Genomic DNA, 20,706 nt, shown 5'->3' with positions numbered 1-20,706 from the left:
TAGGGAGGTGAATGCAAGAGTTTTGGAAAGAGGGGCAAGTATGCATTCCGTTGTGGATGAGAGAGCTTGGGAAGTGAGTCAGTTGTTGTTCGCTGATGATACAGCGCTGGTGGCTGATTCATGTGAGAAACTGCAGAAGCTGGTGACTGAGTTTGGTAAGGTGTGTGAAAGAAGAAAGTTAAGAGTAAATGTGAATAAGAGCAAGGTTATTAGGTACAGTAGGGTTGAGGGTTGAGTTGAATGGAGAAAAACTGGAAGAAGTAAAGTGTTTTAGATATCTGGAAGTGGATCTGGCAGCGGATGGAACCATGGAAGCGGAAGTGAATCATTGGGTGGGGGAGGGGGCTAAAATTCTGGGAGCCTTGAAGAATGTGTGGAAGTCGGGAACATTATCTCGGAAAGCAAAAATGGTTATGTTTGAAGGAATAGTGGTTCCAACAATGTTTTATGGTTGCAAGGCGTGGGCTATGGATAGAGTTGTGCGCAGGAGGGTGGATGTGCTGGAAATGAGATGTTTGAGGACAATATGTGGTGTGAGGTGGATTGATCGAGTAAGTAATGTAAGGGTAAGAGAGATGTGTGGAAATAAAAAGAGTGTGGTCGATAGGGGATAGGGGAGAAAGAATACTTCCCACGTATTCCCTGCGTGTCGTAGAAGGCGACTAAAAGGGGAGGGAGCGGGGGGCTGGAAGTCCTCCCCTCTCGTTTTTTTTTTAACTTTCCAAAAGAAAGAACAGAGAAGGGGGCCAGGTGGGGATATTCTCTCAAAGGCCAAGTCCTCTGTTCTTAATGTTACCTCGCTAACACGGGAAATGGCGAATAGTTTGAAAGATATATATATATATATATATATATATATATATATATATATATATATATATATATATATATATATATATATATATTCTTTTTTCTTTCATACTATTCGCTATTTCCCGCATTAGCGAGGTAGCGTTAAGAACAGAGGACTGGGCCTTAGAGGGGACATCCTCACCTGGCCCCCTTCTCTGTTCCTTCTTATGGAAAATGAAAAAAAAAAAAACAGGGGAGGATTTCCAGCCAACCGCTCCCTCCCCTTTTAGTCGCCTTCTACGACACGCAGGGAATGTGGGAAGTATTCTTTCTCCACTATCCCCAGGGATAAATATATATATATATATATATATATATATATATATATATATATATATATATATATATATATATATATATATATATATATATATATATGTATAGAAGGCAGCGATTTTGGATGGTATTGCAGTGAAATTCATTAAAAAAGGGGGTGATTATTGTTGACTGGTTGGTGAGGTTATCTAATGTATGTATGACTCATGGTAAGGTGCTTGAGGATTGGAGGAATGCTTGCATAGTGCCATTGTACAAAGGCAAAATGGATAAAAGTGAGTGCTCAAATTACAGAGGTATAAGTTTGCTGAGTATTCCTCGAAATTTATATGGGAGGGTATTGATTGAGCGGGTGAAGGCATGTACAGGGCATCAGATTGGGGAAGAGCAGTGTGGTGTCAGAAGTGGTAGAGGATGTGTGGATCAGGTGTTTGCTTTGAAGAATGTGTGTGACAAATAGAAAAGCAAATGGATTTGTATGTAGCATTTATGGATCTGGAGAAGGCATACGATAGAGTTTATAGAGATGCTCTGTAGAAAGTATTAAGAATATTTGGTGTGGGAGGCAAGTTGTTAGAAGCAGTGAAAAGTTTTTATCGAGGATGTAAGGCTTGTGTACGTGTAGGAAGAGAGGAGAGTGATTGGTTCTCAGTGAATGTCGGTTTGCGGCAGGGGTGTGTGATGTCTCCATGGTTATTTAATTTGTTTATGGATGGGGTTGTTAGGGAGGTGAATGCAAGAGTTTTGGAAAGAGTGGCAAGTATGAAGTCTGTTGTGGATGAAAGAGCTTGGGAAGTGAGTCAGCTGTTGTTCGATGATGATACATCGCTGGTGGCTGGTTCGTGTGAGAAACTGCAGAAGCTGGTGACTGAGTTTGGTAAGGTGTGTGAAAGAAGAAAGCTGAGAGTAAATGTGAATAAGATCAAGGTACAGTAGGGTTGAGGGACAAGTCAATTGAGAGGTAAGTTTGATTGGAGATAAACTGGAGGAAGTGAAGTGTTTTAGATATCTGGAAGAGGATTTGGCAGCGGATGGAAACGGCAGCGGAAGTGAATCATAGGGTGGGGAGGGGGCGAAAGTTCTGGAAGCGTTGAAAAATGTGTGGAAGTCGAGAACGTTATCTCGGAAAGCAAAAATGGGTATGCTTGAGAGAATAGTCGTTCCAACAATGTTATATGGTTGCGAAGCGTGGGCTATAAATAGAGTTGTGCGGAGGAGGGTGGATGTTCTGAAAATGAGATGTTTGAGGACAGGGTGTGGTGTGAGGTGGTTTGATCGAGTAAGTAATGAAAGGGTAAGAGAGATGTGTGGAAATAAAAAGAGTGTGGTTGAGAGAGCAGAAGAGGGTGTTTCGAAATGGTTTGGTCACATGGAGAGAGTGAGTGAGGAAAGATTGACCAATATGTGTCAGAGGTGGAGGGAACGAGGAGAAGTGAGAGACCAAATTGGAGGTGAAAAGATGTCGTGAATAAGATTCTGAGTGATCGGGGCCTGAACATGCAGGATGGTGAAAAGTGTGCAAGGAATAGAGTGAATTGGAACGATGTGGTATACCGGGGTCGACGTGCTGTCAATGGATTGAACCAGGGCATGTGAAGCGTCTTGGGTAAACCATGGAAAGTTCTGTGGGGCCTGGATGTGGAAAGAGAGCTGTAGTTTCAGTGCATTATACATAACAGCAGAGACTGAGTGTGAAGGAATGTGGTCTTTGTTGTCCTTTCCTAGCGCTACCTCGCGCACATTTGGGGGAGGGGGTTGTTATTTCATGTGTGGCGGGTGGCTACAGGAATGAATAAGGGCAGACAGTGTGAATTGTGTACATGTGTATATATGTATATGTCTGTGTGTGTATATATATATATATATATATATATATATATATATATATATATATATATATATATATATGTACGGTGAGATGTATAGGTATATATATGTACGTGTGTGGACGTTTATGTATATACATACGTATGTTGCTGGGTTGGGCCATTCTTTCGTCTGTTTCGTTGCGCTACCTCGCTAACGCGGGAGACAGCGACAAAGTATAATAGATAGATAAATAAGTAAATGTATGTATATATATATATATATATATATATATATATATATATATATATATATATATATATATATTTTTTTTTTGCTTTGTCGCTGTCTCCCGCGTTTGCGAGGTAGTGCAAGGAAACAGACGAAAGAAATGGCCCAACCCACCCCCATACACATGTATATACATACGTCCACACACGCAAATATACATACCTACACAGCTTTCCATGGTTTACCCCACACGCTTCACATGCCCTGATTCAATCCACTGACAGCACATCAACCCCGGTATACCACATCGCTCCAATTCACTCTATTCCTTGCCCTCCTTTCACCCTCCTGCATGTTCAGGCCCCGATCACACAAAATCTTTTTCACTCCATCTTTCCACCTCCAATTTGGTCTCCCTCTTCTCCTCGTTCCCTCCACCTCCGACACATATATCCTCTTGGTCAATCTTTCCTCACTCATTCTCTCCATGTGCCCAAACCATTTCAAAACACCCTCTTCTGCTCTCTCAACCACGCTCTTTTTATTTCCACACATCTCTCTTACCCTTACGTTACTTACTCGATCAAACCACCTCAAACATCTCATTTCCAGCACATCCATCCTCCTGAGCACCACTCTATCCATAGCCCACGCCTCGCAACCATACAACATTGTTGGAACCACTATTCCTTCAAACATACCCATTTTTGCTTTCCGAGATAATGTACTCGACTTCCACACATTCTTCAAGGCTCCCAGGATTTTCGCCCCCTCCCCCATCCTATGATCCACTTCCGCTTCCATGGTTCCATCCGCTGCCAGATCCACTCCCAGATATCTAAAACACTTTACTTCCTCCAGTTTTTCTCCATTCAAACTCACCTCCCAATTGACTTGACCCTCAACCCTACTGTACCTAATAACCTTGCTCTTATTCATATTTACTCTTAACTTTCTTCTTTCACACACTTTACCAAACTCAGTCACCAGCTTCTGCAGTTTCTCACATGAATCAGCCACCAGCGCTGTATCATCAGCGAACAACAACTGACTCACTTCCCAAGCTCTCTCATCCCCAACAGACTTCATACTTGCCCCTCTTTCCAAAACTCTTGCATTCACCTCCCTAACAACCCCATCCATAAACAAATTAAACAACCATGGAGACATCACACACCCCTGCCGTAAACCTACATTCACTGAGAACCAATCACTTTCCTCTCTTCCTACACGTACACATACCTTACATCCTCGATAAAAACTTTTCACTGCTTCTAACAACTTGCCTCCCACACTATATATTCTTAATACCTTCCACAGAGCATCTCTATCAACTCTATCATATGCCTTCTCCAGATCCATAAATGCTACATACAAATCCATTTGCTTTTCTAAGTATTTCTCACATACATTCTTCAAAGCAAACACCTGACCCACACATCCTCTACCACTTCTGAAACCACACTGCTCTTCCCCAATCTGATGCTCTGTACATGCCTTCACCCTCTCAATCAATACCCTCCCATATAATTTACTAGGAATACTCAACAAACTTATACCTCTGTAATTTGAGCACTCACTCTTATCCCCTTTGCCTTTGTACAATGGCACTATGCACGCATTCCGCCAATCCTCAGGCACCTCACCAAGAGTCATACATACTTTAAATAACCTTACCAACCAGTCAACAATACAGTCACCCCCTTTTTTAATAAATTCCACTGCAATACCATCCAAACCTGCTGCCTTGCCGGCTTTCATCTTCCGCAAAGCTTTTACTACCTCTTCTCTGTTTACCAAATCATTTTCCCTAACCCTCTCACTTTGCACACCACCTCGACCAAAACACCCTATATCTGCCACTCTATCATCAAACACATATATATGTCATCCCTTGGGGAAAAAGAATATTTCCAAGTGAAAGCTGAGGTCAAAAAGTGTCATTAATTTTCAGGCAGTGAAAAAAGATGTTTTGGAAGATAAATGATTATAATGTGCGAAAGACAATAGACCAAGGAGTAACATTGGTGAAGGGGTCAAGAGGGGATGTAATTACAGGTATTGATGAAGTGAGGTGGAGATGAATTGAGTATTCTGAAGAACTATTAAATGTGTTCGATGATAGAGTGGCAGATGTGGTGAAAGCTTTACGTAAATATGAGGTGCGGCAGGGCGGTTAGAGTGAATGGTACTGCTGTTGAGTCTTTTAAGAAAGGGGTGACTGTGTTGTTTATTGCGGGGTAAGGATATTCAGTGTATGTATGGATCATGATGAGGTACACCTGAGGATTGGCTGAATACATGTATAATGCCATATATAAAGGCAAGGGAGATAAAGATGAGATTTACAAGTTTACATGAGTTTACATGAGAAAGACAGACAACCTGATTGGCCCACAACTGGGTTGTCTGGTGACAACAACAAAAACAACAACAAAACAGAATTTTAACTCGACAAGAAAATGTAATTCCATTCAGCAGTTTTTTTAAGCTATCACCCGCTCCCTGCCGCTGCGCATTATCCTTATGGTGTCCCCGTTACCGCTGTCGGTTATCCTTTTGAAGGCATTTATCGTCTTAGCATTCACTACGTCTGAGGGTAACTTATTCCAGAGCTCAACATACCTATAGGAAAAGACGCTTTTTTCCCACGTCCGTACTACATCTTTTAGCTTTGAATTTTATTCCATTTGTCCTGGTAACCGTATATTTTTGTACTTCGAAAAGATGTTCGTGATTTACTTTATGGAACTTTTCAGAATTTTGAAAACTTGAATTAAGTCTCTGTGAAGTCTACGTTTTTTAAGAAAGAGATCCAGTCGACTTAACCTCTCTTCGTATGCCAAATTTCTAAGGAGTGGGATCAGTTTTGTTGCTCGTCTTTGTACTTGCTTTAATTTGCCCTCGTCGTTGTAATAATTTGGGAACCAAAACTGTACTGCATATTCAAGGTGTGGTCTTACTAGAAAATTATGAAGTGTGAGAACTGTTTCTGGTGTCTTGTAATCTATGTTCCTGGCTAAGAAACCTAACATCTGGTTGCATTTCTTACCTGCTGCTTGACAGACACTGTTTAGGGTATTTCAGGTTATCAACTGTCTCCTGACTTCCTTGAAAAATATTTGAGCTAGGTTATCTGGGCCGTTGCATTTGTGATGATTTAATTGGTCCAGATATTCAAGTACTTCAGAGCTTTCTATTTCTCTAACCTTCAAAACCTTCAACTCTTTTCTTAATCAGATCCTTGAAACATTTTCATTGGTTGCGGTAACCGAGATGTTTCTTCAGCTGTGAATACGAAGTTAGAAGATAATTTAGTATGGTATCCATTTCCCTTTCGTCAGTAGTTAGTGTGTCATGTGTCATCCTCTACCTGGTAAGTTGTATGAGAGAGTATTGATTGAGAGGGTGAAGGCATGTACAAAGCCTCATATTAGGGAAGAGCAGTGTGGTTTCATAAGTGGTAGAGGATGTGTGGATCAGGTGTTGGCTTTGAAGAATGTGTGGGAGAAATACTTAGAAAAACAGATGAATTTGTATGTAGCATTTATGGATCTGGAGAAGGCATATGATAGGGTTGATAGAGATGCTTTATGGAAGGTCTTAAGACTATATGATGTGGGAGGTAAACTGCTAGAAGCAGTGAGAAGTCTTTATCAATTGAGTAAGACATGTGTGTGTACGATTAGGAATATAGGGGAGTGAATGGTTCCAAGTGGGGGTTAGTCTGCGGCAAGGGTGTGTGATTTCACCATGGTTGTTTGATTTGTTTATTAATAGGGTGGTTAAGGAGGTAGATGCAAGAGTCTTGGAGAGAGGGGCGAATATGCAGTCTGTGGGGAATGAGAGGGCCAAGAAGTGAGTCAGGTGTTTGCTGATGATACAGCAAACAATTATGAGAACCTACAGAAGTTGGTGACCGAGTTTGGAAGAGCGTGTGAAAGGAAAAAGTTGAATATGAATGTTAATAAAAGCATGGTTATTAGGGTCGAGGGACAAGTTAGGTGGGTTGAAAGTTTGGATGGAGAAAAATTGGAGGAAGTGAAGAGTTTTAGATATCGAATGGATCCATGGAAGCGGAAGTGAGTCATAGGGTGGGGTAGGGAGCGAGGGTTTTAGGAGCGCTGAGGAATGTGTAGAAAGAGGAAACGTTATCTAGAAGGAATAGGAGTTCCTACAATATCATATGGTTGTGAGACACGTTCTATGGATAAGGTTGAGTGAAGGTACTTCAACTTATGTATTAAATATCATCACACTGTGGTTCCATCTTATTCATCATGTACTATTTTAAGTTTCCGAGCTCATGATTCTGTTAGAGGGCATCTTGGAATTAAAAAGCCTAGTGATACAATTTGTAAATATCTTTACAGGACAGGAATTCCCTCTAATGAAGCAGATAATTGTCGATCCCATCGTATATCTCGAGAACCTGGAAGGCCTAAACCAAGTGGCTAAACCTACACTACTTAGGCCAATTTAAGCATTATATCTGGTTATGTTGGTTTCCTTCCCATGCCCATGATTGGAAATCGGTATTTGCTTTTTATAACCCAGAAGCAGGTCCCTTACTTACATCGCTCTGTAGTGCCTGTATTGATTCGTTTCTTTACTCAGTTTAGTTTAACCTGCTATGTATGTACAGTCTGAACAAGAAATAAACCTTACTCTGCATATTTCAGCAAGTCATGGCTATTTTTGGCGTCACTCAATATTCAGTATCCGTATCCCACGCCGCGAGTCAAAGTGCTTTAGAATCTTATCAGAGGCTCCATGGTACATTACGCGCTGTTTTAGAGGCTTTGTTCTTTGTGTACTGGATAGCATTAGAAGTGAGAGGCAGGAGAGTCTGGGATATTCACATTATGATCTGGTATGTGGTAAGGCTTTTAGATGTTACCTCAAGAAAGTTGAACAGATGAACATGATGACTCTGTTAAACCTGGTGAACGTGTGATGGAAATGAAGGCCTTGTGAATTCAGGTCAAAGAAATAGCTAAAGCTAATTTGTCAAAAGCATATAAAGGAAAGGACAGGTCAGTATGATAAGAATTCTGTGGATAGACAGCTTCAGCCATAGTAGATAGACGGTTTCAGCCATGTACATAGACTACCTCAGTCATAGGGTATGGTGCTACTGCCTTTACTTTTGCATAGGTTGAAGTATGTAAATATCCATTTACAATTTACAGTACAGAAAGACGAATTATGTTGTCTACACTTTTGTATGGTCGAAGGATTTGACGCTGGCGACGAAGGAATGTACAGTGAAGAAAATATGCTGCCGGATGATATTTTTATTGAACAGTGAAAAAGTAAAATGAAAATCCTGATATTCTTTGTGATACCTATATTAAGACTTTTCATTTACCACAAGAACATCAGTAGGGCGTGAAGCGGCTCCTTAGAGAGCTTAAAGATAGCCCTCCAGATGTTTCGAAGGTAAGTCCTTTGGTCACCCGGGGAGCAAAGAGGGTGGATAGAGAGTGTACTCGTTAGGCAGCTGCCCTATCGAGTTTTCCCAAACAAGCGTTGGATCCTGGAGGACGAGGCCTAATTCCTCCGAGTAACAATGAGGGGAACCTCACCATGGGTGCTTGTATCCAAGACAAATGGGACATTATTCACTTGTACTGATTACAGATAAGTTAATGCCCCTACAAGGGTGGACCCTTCCCAACTTTCTCTAGTCAACATCGCTTATGATGTGGGTTACGCCATCTGTGTTACTAAGCATGGATATCCCAAAGGACTATTGTCAACTACGCTGCTCTTCAGCGAAGGTATAAGTGTTAGTCTATCCCAGTACACTGCGATGCCCTTCGTTATATGCAGTACGACATTTGTGTAGCAGAGATGACTGGATGACTTGGTGATCTACTTTTCTTCCTGGAATAACCATATGTCATGTTTCCGAGCCTCTTCTAGCTTCCTTGGGACGCTCGGAAAGTCTTTTTTGGGCATGATATCGGAGGAAGGAAACTTGCATTTGTCATAGCCAAGATGGAGGCCATCAAGTGCTTTCAGGTCCCCATCAATATCATGTCAATGGCAGTGCAAAGATTCCTGAGCATGGTAGACTACTGTAGACGTATCTGTTCTTACTCCTCTCATGTAGCTCCTCCTCTGACCGATCTAGTGATCCCGCTCGAAGTTGACCATAACTGTACAGCCATATAACCTTGAGATAAGGGAAATTTAAAGGTGAAGATATTCGCATAGGAGGTGCTCTACCTCCCACAAAATTATTTTTAAAACCTTGGCGTTTTACTCTCAAGGGAGTGGGTGTTATGTGATAATGTTCCATTTGTCAAAAAAAATAAATCTATATGTACATTACCTGTTTATGTTTCCGCATGCCAGATATGTACGTAAGAATTGCTTTTTAGACATTCATTTAAGTAAAACCTTGTGTGTTATGTGTTGGCAATGTATTGAGTAGATTTATGAATGTATTTTGTGTAACGTTTTCATGATGTATGAGAGTTCATGAATGACGATATGATGATAGAATGAACCATACTGAGCATAAGTGGGAGGTGCCCCGTGGTCTGGTAAAAGGTTGCAGCCCGTCCAAGGTGAATAGACTGGTTCGGAACTCTAAGTTTTCTTGGTAATTTTATTACATTTAGATGTAGAATTAAAACCCATGTATATTTGTATCTATTGTCACTGCGTAAAAAGTAAGAATGAAATCTAAAAGCAAAAAACCATGAATATATTCTTCTCAACGCGTTTCGACAACGTCTTCTTTCAGAGAATGATAATACATCATGATGGAACATGCTCAAACTTAAATCGAAAGCTTGGGGATCATGGAACTGGACGCTGAGAAGAACCATTGCGTGATTGTTCAGATACTCTCGCTCGCTTACCCCAAACTGACCAATCATAGAACATCGTTTCTACTGCCACTGTCGCCCAAGTAAAGCCTGATTTTTTTCTCTTCAAGGAAATATGATCTGCTTCCAGTTTCTTCGTCTTCTTGTCCACTACCTGGTGTATCTTCGCATCTCCCCATCCTGTCAAATGTCCCTCCTCGTCCTAATGTAGTACCACCAAATCACTAGGCCTCATCCTTAGGCCTCGGCTACGCTCGCCTTAATAAATCACCTCTCGTTCTTCACATGTTATCTCGTTACTATATTGTTCTCGATGTTCCCTGTGTTTACCTTGGTTCTCACAATGTCTCCCATCTTTAACCTTCACGTAGTCGATACGTCCACAGGTGCTGTTTGCGAAATCTTGTTAATGCGTGTTGTTTGTTACGATTTAGGTACCATCATGAACCTCTCACTCCTATCGTTACTAGATCTATCCATCATCTCCTGTCTTTCCTGTGTGGTTGATTAACAGCCCTTTGGGGTAACCCGGCTTCATGAATGATTCTACGATAAATACACATTCATCCCTCGGAGCTCTGGGCGACATACTTAAAGGGCCCTCAAAACTATCCTTTAGTTACCCAATCTGAAGGCCCTTAAGTATGTGGCCCAGAATTCCTGAGGGATGAATGTGAACAAATTGTAAAATAATTCATGAAACTGGATTTCCTCAAAGGTCTGGTAATCAAATTCACATGAAAGGCACAGAGGGAAAATGGATAGGTCTAGCGATGACTACAGGAGCAACAACGGGAGCAAGAGTCCCTTTGTGGTACTTGACTTATGGCAAATAACTCACATGAAAAAGATTTTGTAAACGACATCGCGAACATAGCGAAGTCAGGTATAAGAACAGGAGACTTCGTGACGAAAAAATATGACGAACGAAAAACAATGCAGTTTAGTATACGAGATTCCATGACGTAGTTGTGAGAAGAGTTAGTATAGTCCTAAAGGAGCTGAGCTGAGTTCAGACACAAGTACAACATCGTGCTGTGGTGGTTCATGGTGTGGACGAGTAGGGACATTTGTCAAGATGGAAAGAATGCGAAGATGTAGATATAGATAAGGAAGTAATATACCTGTTGACCTCTTCATTACCTTGAACTGAAATATAATCATCTTATTTTCAAATACATAGCACAATTTTTTTTCTTCTTCCTCGCAAATCAACAATGCAGACCGAATGAGAATTACGGATAGATACAAGAAAATAACGAGAAGCAGATTTATTGGATGTCAATCTTTTCTAGAAAACAGATTACAGAACTGATGCCTTAACAAGAAAAACGCATGTACAGTTGTAATCATATCTGCTCGTACACTCATAATTCCACAGGTGTGAATCAATCTCTGTAGCAAACCTTTCCTTTACGAAAGTTTTTCTTCATGTAGTTGTCAGGCAAAGCAGGACAGTCAGTCATCAAACATGTCACCAAACATGTATTTTGTTCCTCGTTTTGAGTTTTGCAGATCAAGTATGCGATCAAATTTAGAAACATTATCTTTCTAGGAATTGTTATGGCATTTCTAGTGACGTGAGATTGTCAAAGACAGATCAATACACGATGTGTATGAGGTAATTCTTTACAAGAAGATGGGATCATTCAGCTGTGAACTGTTGCTTCATGTTAGAGATTGGACACTGAATTATGAAGGATAACAGTATGAGCTCGAAGAACATGATTGAGGCACTTTTTCATAAGAGCAGTTTCGTTGATTACAGTTATATTCATTGAGTTCCAGTATTCAAAAGCCAAAGTATCCTAAAACTGGCTTCTGGATAACCTAGCAAGACGACACGTCAAGATTTTTTCTATATCACGAAAGAATTCCATTAAGCAGATGAGAGTGCTGAAGCTTGGCTGAAATATGAGCAAGGCTTCAGTGCGTAATCTCTTTGACACAGGGAGGCAATTGGTGAAGTCCTAACCCAGCAGGAGGATCTTCTGAAGAGGGGTAGTGGTAGTGATCGATATTTTCTCCTATGTAAGTGAGGAGGGCAACGATATAGCCCACCACCAGCAGGTAGAAGACACCCTGAAGATGATCAAGCGCCAACACCACCTGCCCACCATCAACCTGGGGATGATATTGACATAAGTTAATGATACGCATTATTCAGTCAGCTCAGAGATTCCTTAACGAAAAGAGAGGGTTATTGCAAAACTTCCCTAACGCCATTGGTTAATATCATGTTCCACTCCTCCAGTTAAGTGTAGCACATAGCAGTTGTATCCTGACTTTCAGAGCAGTTGTAGCAAACGTTTACATATGATAGTTGACATAAGAGAGCTACCAAAAAGGGCTTTTGAATATCATTCAGAGAGGTAAGGACATTATCATTTCAGTTATGTGATATTAGTCATTAACGATATCAACCATTAAAAAATAGTATTGATGAACCACATCAAGATAAATAGATGGTGAGTGTAAGAGCTTAATTTTGAAAGCAGATTACATTTAGAGACGTAAGTGTCTCACTGTTATTCCAAAGAGATATTGACACTTCACATATATGACTGCTGATATCAAATATGTAGTTGCAAACAGTACAGGGAGACCTATAAGGTAAAAAAATCAATAAGAAATGTGAAAAATTCTGCTTAAGACAACACTAAGTCATACGTTATTCTGCTGCATTGCTAGTATACGTTTCTCACTGTACAGATATGAGAATAATATGGATTAAGGTGAATGTGAATGGAACTCCACGTTGTGCACAGACATTAGCAAAAGCCTCTGAAATTATGGTGTTGAAAAAGAAAATCCCAGTCACGACGCAGTGAAAGAGACTACCAGAATCTGATTCAGATGAATAGATATAAACTTTGCTATGATATTTGACTGCACAAAACAGTCAAGGAAGTTATTACCGCTCTCTCTCTCTCTCTCTCTCTCTCTCTCTCTCTCTCTCTCTCTCTCTCTCTCTCTCTCTCTCTCTCTCTCTCTCTCGTATATATATCACATATACCGCACCTCGGAGTATACTGTTTCTCCTGCTACACCTCTGTTTCCTCTAATGACTCTAACTTTAGTTTCTATAACGTCATCCAGCCAGTAGTCGATCAGGCCGGCCTCGAGCAGTCGCTGCTTCATCCGTCTGAACTGGCTCAGGAACGGTGCCCCTTGTCTGGAAAATATCTTACAAATGCATGATTATGGAAGTGATGATCTGGCTTCTGTAGGTGTATGTTGGTATGTCTTGTATGGAGAAGATAAGAAACAGTGACTACTTTCGTTAACTACATCCTCTGTCTGAGGATGTAATAAACAAAGCATATTAAGAATATATGGTGTGGGAGGAAAGTTGTTAGAAGCAGTGAAAAGTTTTTATCGAGGATGTAAGGCATGTGTACGTGTAGGAAGAGAGGAAAGTGATTGGTTCTCAGTGAATGTAGGTTTGCGGCAGGGGTGTGTGATGTCTCCATGGTTGTTTAATTTGTTTATGGGTGGGGTTGTTAGGGAGGTAAATGCAAGAGTTTTGGAAAGAGGGGCAAGTATGAAGTCTGTTGGGGATGAGAGAGCTTGGGAAGTGAGTCAGTTGTTGTTCGCTGATGATACAGCGATATATATATATATATATATATATATATATATATATATATATATATATATATATATATATATATATATATATATATATATATATATATATATATATATCCCTGGGGATAGGGGAAAAAGAATACTTCCCACGCATTCCTCACGTGTCATAAAAGGCGACTAAACGGTACGGGGGCGGGGGCTAGAAAACCACCCCTCCTTGCACTTTAACTTTCTAAAATGGGAAACAGAAGAAGGAGTCACGCGGGGAGTGCTCATCCTCTTCGAAGGCTCAGATTGGGGTGTCTAAATGTGTGTGGGTGTAACCAAGATAAGAAAAAGAGAGATAGGTAGTATGTTTGAAGAAAGGAACCTGGATGGTTTGGCTCTGAGTGAAACGAAGCTCAAGGCTTAAGGGGAAGAGTGGTTCGAGAATGTTTTGGGAGTAAAGTCAGGGGTTGGTGAGGGGACAAGAGCAAGGGAAGGAGTAGCACTACTGAAACAGGAGTGGTGGGAGTATGTGATAGTGTGTAAGAAAGTAAACTCTAGATTCATATGGGTAAAACTGAAAGTGGATATGCACCTGGGCATGAGAAGAAAGATCATGAGAGGCAAATGTTTTGGGAGCAGCTGAGTGAGTGTGATAGTAGTTTTGATGCACGTGACCAGGTTATAGTGATGGGTGATTTGAATGCAAAGGTGAGTAATACGGCAGTTGAGGGAATGATTGGTATACATGGGGTGTCCAGTGTTGTAAATAGAAATGGTGAAGAGCTTGTAGATTTGTGCACTGAAAAAGAACTGATGATTGGGAATACCTGGTTTAAAAAGAGAGATACTCATAAGTATACGCATGTAAGTAGGAGAGGTGGGAGAAGGTTATTGGATTACGTGTTAATTGACAGGCGCGTGAAAGAGAGACTTTTGGATGTTAATGTGCTGAGAGGTGCAACTGGAGGGATATCTGATCATTAACTTGTGGAGGCGAAGGTGAAGATTTGTAGAGGTTTGCAAAAAAGAAGAGAGAATGTTGGGGTGAAGAGAGTGGTGAGAGTAAGTGAGCTTGGGCAAGGAGACTTGTGTGAGGAAGTACCAGGAGAAACAGATTATAGAATGGAAAATGGTGAGAACAAAGGACGTAAGAGGAGTGGGAGAGGAATAGAATGTATTCAGGGCAGTAGTGATGGACTGCGCAAAAGATGCTTGTGGCATGAGAAGCGTGGGAAGTGGGCACATTAGAAAGGGTAGTGAGTAGTGGGATGAAGAGGTAAGATTATTAGTGAAAGAGAAGAGAGAGGCATTTGGACGATTTTTGCAGGGAAATAGTGCAAATGACTGGGAGATGTATAAAAGAAAGAGGCAGGAGGTCAAGAGAAAGATGCAAGAAGTGAAAAAGAGGGCAAATGAGAGTTTGGGTGAGAGAGTTTTGGAAGGAGGTAAATAAACTGCGTAAGACAAGGGAACAAATGGGAACATCAGTGAAGGGGGCTAGTGGGGAGGTGATAACAAATAGTGGTGATGTGAGAAGATGGGGTGAGTATTTTGAAGGTTTGTTGAATGTGTTTGGTGATAGAGTAGCAGATATAGGGTGTTCTGGTCGAGATGGTGTGCGAAGTGAAAGGGTCAGGGAGAATGATTTGGTAAACAGAGAAGGAGTAGTAAAGGTTTTGCGGAAGATGAAAGCCAGCAAGGCAGCAGGTTTGGTTGGGATTGCAGTGGAAGTTATCAAAAAAGGGGGTGATTGTATTGTTGACTGGTTGGTAAGGTTATTTGATGTATGTATGACTTATGGTGAGGTGCCTGAGGACTGGCGGAATGCTTGCATAGTGCCATTGTACAAAGGCAAAGGGGATAAGGGTGAGTGCTCAAATAAGGAGGTATAAGTTTCTTAAGTATTCCTGGGAAATTATATGGGATGGCATTGATTGAGAGGGTGAATGCATGTACAGAGCATTAAATTGGGGAAGAGCAGTGGGGTTTCAGAAGTGGTAGAGGATGTGTGGATCAGGTGTTTGCTTTGAAAAATGTATGTGAGACATACTTAGAAAAGCAAATTGATTTGTTTGTAGCATTTATGGACTTGGAGAAGGCATATGATAGAGTTGATAGAGATGCTCTGTGGAAGGTATTAAGAATATATGGTGTGGGAGGCAAGTTGTTAGAAGCAGTGAAAAGTTTTTATCGAGGATGTAAGGCATGTGTACGAGTGGTAAGAGAGGAAAGTGATTTGTTCTCAGTGAATGTCGGTTTGCGGCGGGGGTGTGTGATGTCTCCATGGTTGTTTAATTTGTTTATGGATGGGGTTGTTAGGCAGGTGAATGCAAGAGTTTTGGAGAGAGGGGCATTTATGCAATCTGTTGTGGATGAGAGAGCTTGGGAAGTGAGTCAGTTATTGTTCGCTGATGATACAGCGCTGGTGGTTGATTCGTGTGAGAAACTGCAGAAACTGGTTACTGAGTTTGGTGAAATGTGTGAAAGAAGAAAGCTGAGAGTAAATGTGGATAAGAGTAAGGTTATTACGTACAGTAGGGTTGAAAGACAGGTCAATAGGGAGGTATGTTTGAATGGAGAAAAACTGGAGGAAGTGAAGCGTTTTAGATATCTGGGAGTGAATTTCGCAGCGGATGGAACCATGGAAGCGGAAGTGAATCATAGGGTGGGGGAGAGGGCGAAAGTTCTAGGAGCGTTGAATAATGTGTGGAAGGCGAAAACGTTATCTCGGAAAGCAAAAATGGGTATGTTTGAAGGAATAGTGGTTCCAACAATGTTATATGGTTGTGAGGCGCGGGCTATAGATAGAGTTGTGCGGAGGAGGGTGGATCTTGTTGGAAATATGATGTTTGAGGACAATATGTGGTGTGAGGTGGTTTGATCGAGTAAGTAATGAAAGGGTAAGAGAGGTGTGTGGAAATAATAAGAGTGTGGTTGAGAGGCAGAAGAGGGTGTTTAGAAATGGTTTGGGCACATGTAGAGAATGAGTGAGGAAAGATTTTCAAAGGGGATTTATATGTAAGAGGTGGAGGGAACGAGGAGAAGTGGGAGACCAAACTGGAGGTGAAAAGATTGAGTGAAAGGATTTTGTGTGATCGGGGCCTGAACATGCTGGAGGGTTAAAGGCGTGCAAGGAATAGAGTGAATAGTAACGATGTGGTGTACCGGCGTCGACGTGCTATCAATGGATTGAACCAGGGCAAGTGAAGAGTCTGGGGTAAACCATGGGAAATTTTGTGGGGCCTGGATGTGGAAAGGGAGTTGTGGTTTTGGTGCATTATACATGACAGCTAGAGACTGAGTGTGAACGAATGTGGCCTTTGTTGTCTTTTCCTACCGCTACCTTGCGCACATGCGGTGGGAGGGCGCTGTCATTTCATGTGTGGCGGGTTAGCGACGGGAACGTATAAAGGCAGACAGTATGAATTATGTACATGTGTATATATGTATATGTCTGTTTGTAGATACATATGTACTTATACGTTGAGATGTATAGGTATGTATATGTGTGTGTTGGCTTGTATGTATATACATGTGTATACGGGTGGATTGGGCCATTCTTTCGTCTGTTTTCTTGCGCTACCTCGCCAACGCTAGAGACAGCGACAAAGTATAATAAATAAATAAATAAATAAATAAATATATATATATACATATATATATATATATATATATATATATATATATATATATATATATATATATATATATATATATATATATATATATATATATATATATATATATATATATATATATATATATATATATATATATATATATATATATATATATATATATATATATATATATATATATATTAGTGTAATCAGGAAGCAGCTTGTTTCTAATGCACATAGAACTGAATACGACATCCATTTAGAGCTATTAACCTTCTTTTTTATGCTCTCTAATTTTCTCAGTATTATTGTACCATTAGGTGGATATGATATGTAAAACGGAAGCCCATTTTAAATTATATACATATTCGGGAGAAGAAAAAAAAACATATAGCATATAAAAGGAAGGGAAAGCACTAGATGGAAAATTAATTAACAATATCATGAGGAGTAGTATGAGATGCAATATAGATAAAGAATATAGAAGCAGAAAAATAGAAAAACCTACAGTTGAGAAAACACAGAAGAACAATATCAAACGAGATACGAATCTAGAAAGTCCATCACTAAATACACAAAGTTGGACCAAGTGAGACCGTTATCGTCCGGATGTGGAGATGAGGTCAGGTTGTGCTCGTCTGATTCTGACTTTCGTAACTCAGGACGGGTTGGTCAGAGCCGCGTTCCTCCTGTCCAGAAATGAAGGACTTGGTAGCCTGTGGCGGGTCAATGATGTGTACCATCTGTTCTAAAACGGCAATAGGTCTACGTCCAATTGGCAGGCCATCAGAGAGCTGTATAGCGGTGGTCATCTTTGTCTGGATGGTGATAACAAACATTGTTTGCTGGTGTCAAACTCGAATGCGAAACTGCTCAAGTTGGTGTCTGAGTTTGTGCGTGTGAAAGGGGAACATTGGGAATAAAGTGTGTGTGCGACTGAGCAGAGAAGAGGGTGAGTGGCTCCAGATAAAGAAGGGTCTGCGGCAGGGAAGTGTGATGTCACTATGGCTGTTAATTCTCTTCATGAATGGGAGAAGAAGCAGCGGAAAGTAAATGCATTGGATTCGGGGACAAAGGTAGATCTACAGTCTGTCAAAGGTGAGGTGTTTGGTAGGTGAGTCAGTGACTATTTGCTGGTCCCAGATTCGAGTGCGAGACTGTTGAAGTTTGTGTCTGAGTTTGAGCGTGATAAGGGAAGGTTGCGATTAATAGCAGCGCAAAGATAATGGTTACTTTGGCTGTGAGTTTGACTGGAGAGAACTCGGTGGAAGTGAAGTGTTTTAGATACCTGAGAGTGGACATGGCAGCAAAGGGAACTATTGGAACTGCCCTGAGTCATCATGGTAGCTCACCTCTGTACTCTCTCCATTCTGTCAGTCTTTTATCAGGTAGGTTGACCAAAACTTAATGCAATATTCAAGGAAGGGGACGCGCCAATGAACTGAAGAGTGACGATGATTTAACTCGATTCACATTCGATAGCTTTAGTACCTATGGACCAAAAATGATGCTTATCTTTTCACTGCTTCATAGCACTGCTTAACTGGTTTTAAGTCACCAGAGATTACGTCAGCCGAGTTATTTTTCCTCATTTAAATTCAAACTGAAATATGCCTTCTCGTTTTTACTACCGATATGTAAAACTTTGCAATTATAGGTATTAAAATTCCTTTGCCCCATTGTAAAACCAGACCGTCAGATTTTCACTGTCAATTTGAAGCTGTAGTCGCTCAACATCAGTCGTAGTTTTTTCTCTTTTTTTGATCCAGCTCCGCATCGTCTACAATTTTCGATATCAACAATGAACTATTATTGGAAAATATGACCAATCCCAAGACTAATCCTTATGTCACGTCATCATGAGGCTTGACCTTTGATCACTTATCATTCTTTACAGCCACGCAGGTTCCTATACACCGAAGCAAAACCCCATCCATTTCATACGACTTACATTTTGCTAAACTTTATCGAGTGCTTTTGGAAATCGAAATAGAGCACATCAAGTGATCAACTTCTCACGTTCATGTTAATTACATATACTATATGCTGAATGACTACATCTAATGAAAACTTAGTTGATAGCGATGAAGTTCAAATGTGCTATGATAAAACTCGTGATTTTAGGATAATGTTTCTTTAATCAAAACTATTTTGAACTGACGAAGGAAAATATAAGGACTGTCTGGCAGTTTCATGCAGCGGTTGACTAGAACTTACCTGAAGCCCCAAGAGTTACCTCCAAATATTGGGTACTCGGTGGTGCTCAAGTGTAGGGGCGTATTGCCATATCTATCATAGTAAAGGGACGAAATCTTGACCTTGATGTCTGTCTTGTAGGCTATGTATGAAAAGCCTCCATCCAGCACCCGCTCCATCCCCTGTTCTAGGTCATAGATCTGAAGCAGAAGTTTGTTTCACAACAATTAGACTACATCATCTGTAAGTCTTGATGAGTAAGTTGCCTTATAATACAAAGTTTTGTATAGATATAATGGAATCATTTGAGTCGGGATAGAAGCCTCCTTGCCAAGGGTAAAAAAAAGAAACTCATTTCAGTAAAGTAGGGAAAGCCCTCCTTTCCAGAGTGTCAGAGTAGATTAACAGCTTATTCTCTTCGATAGACTTGAGGAAACCGAGAGAATGGTTAAAGCTGACAAGAAATAGGATGGGTCAACGAGCAGTCGCCGATCAGGTGCAGGTAAGGAACGAGGAAGGTAAAGAACATGAAAGAATAAGGAAGTCAGCGATCGCTTCCCAGGTATTGAAGGTCACCTCACAGGTCCAGGAAGGGAATGTGGCTGAGAGGGAACGTGGCAGATATGTCAGCTAACCCAGGTACGCAGATATGAAAGAAGGCAGATTAGCGTAGCTTGATATCACTTCCTGGAGAAGCTGCTTGAGAAGCAAGAAGTGAGGTAGGACACATGAAATTGTGGTTATACCCAAGTTCAGATACATGGACTCCTCATCCCCGCTGCTGGTGACACATACTAGCAAAGTTTCAGACTCATATACCAACAGTGATAAGTGTCAGTTATTTACCATAATATACCATGTCAGTACGTGAAGCATGCAAAACATATCTTCAGAGTTAGAAACAATTTCACTGGTAAAGAAGATGTGATATAACCGGTACTCTGAATCTTGCTTAGATATCAGAAAGAGAGATTACCTATTGAACAGTGATAACAGTTATCAAGTAAGCGGTGTCGTCCAGCAGTTTGTTAAAGCTCTTCTTAATTTCATGCTGAAAAATGGTGTAGTTCTTAGTAAAATCTTAACTCCACTTATGTTGAAGTTGAATATAATCTTCGCAAGAAAATAACAGCAGAATTCATAGGTTAGGTCTTTCTGGTGCGTCCCCGAGTAAATATTGCGTTGGATATTTGGTCTTCGTATTTGAAAAGAGACATATGCCGAATGGAAAGAATACCATAGGTGAGCTGCCTAATTCATTCCCGGACGGAGAGACAGTTCCTATTAGAGCCAACAACCAAACG

At 40.7% G+C, this 20,706-nt stretch overlaps 1 protein-coding gene across 1 annotated transcript in view; it reads right to left on the bottom strand.

The window, feature by feature from the left end:
* Positions 1-11,277: 11,277 nt before the first annotated feature.
* LOC139756675 (glutamate receptor ionotropic, kainate 4-like) overlaps positions 11,278-20,706 on the bottom strand; it is a 29,230-nt gene continuing 19,801 nt past the window's right edge. The window contains exons 6-8 of the mRNA XM_071676331.1: positions 19,424-19,602; positions 13,029-13,182; positions 11,278-12,131 (exon numbers count right to left, since the gene is read on the bottom strand). Coding sequence (XP_071532432.1) covers positions 11,934-12,131; positions 13,029-13,182; positions 19,424-19,602 — 531 coding nt within the window. The 3' untranslated portion in view covers positions 11,278-11,933. The remainder of the gene's footprint in view (positions 12,132-13,028; positions 13,183-19,423; positions 19,603-20,706) is intronic.

This window comes from Panulirus ornatus, chromosome 23, assembly GCF_036320965.1.
Source record: "Panulirus ornatus isolate Po-2019 chromosome 23, ASM3632096v1, whole genome shotgun sequence".
Lineage (NCBI taxonomy): Eukaryota > Metazoa > Arthropoda > Malacostraca > Decapoda > Palinuridae > Panulirus > Panulirus ornatus.
The sequence above is the reverse complement of the archived record's forward strand: the minus strand, read 5'-3'. Positions and strand labels throughout refer to the sequence as shown.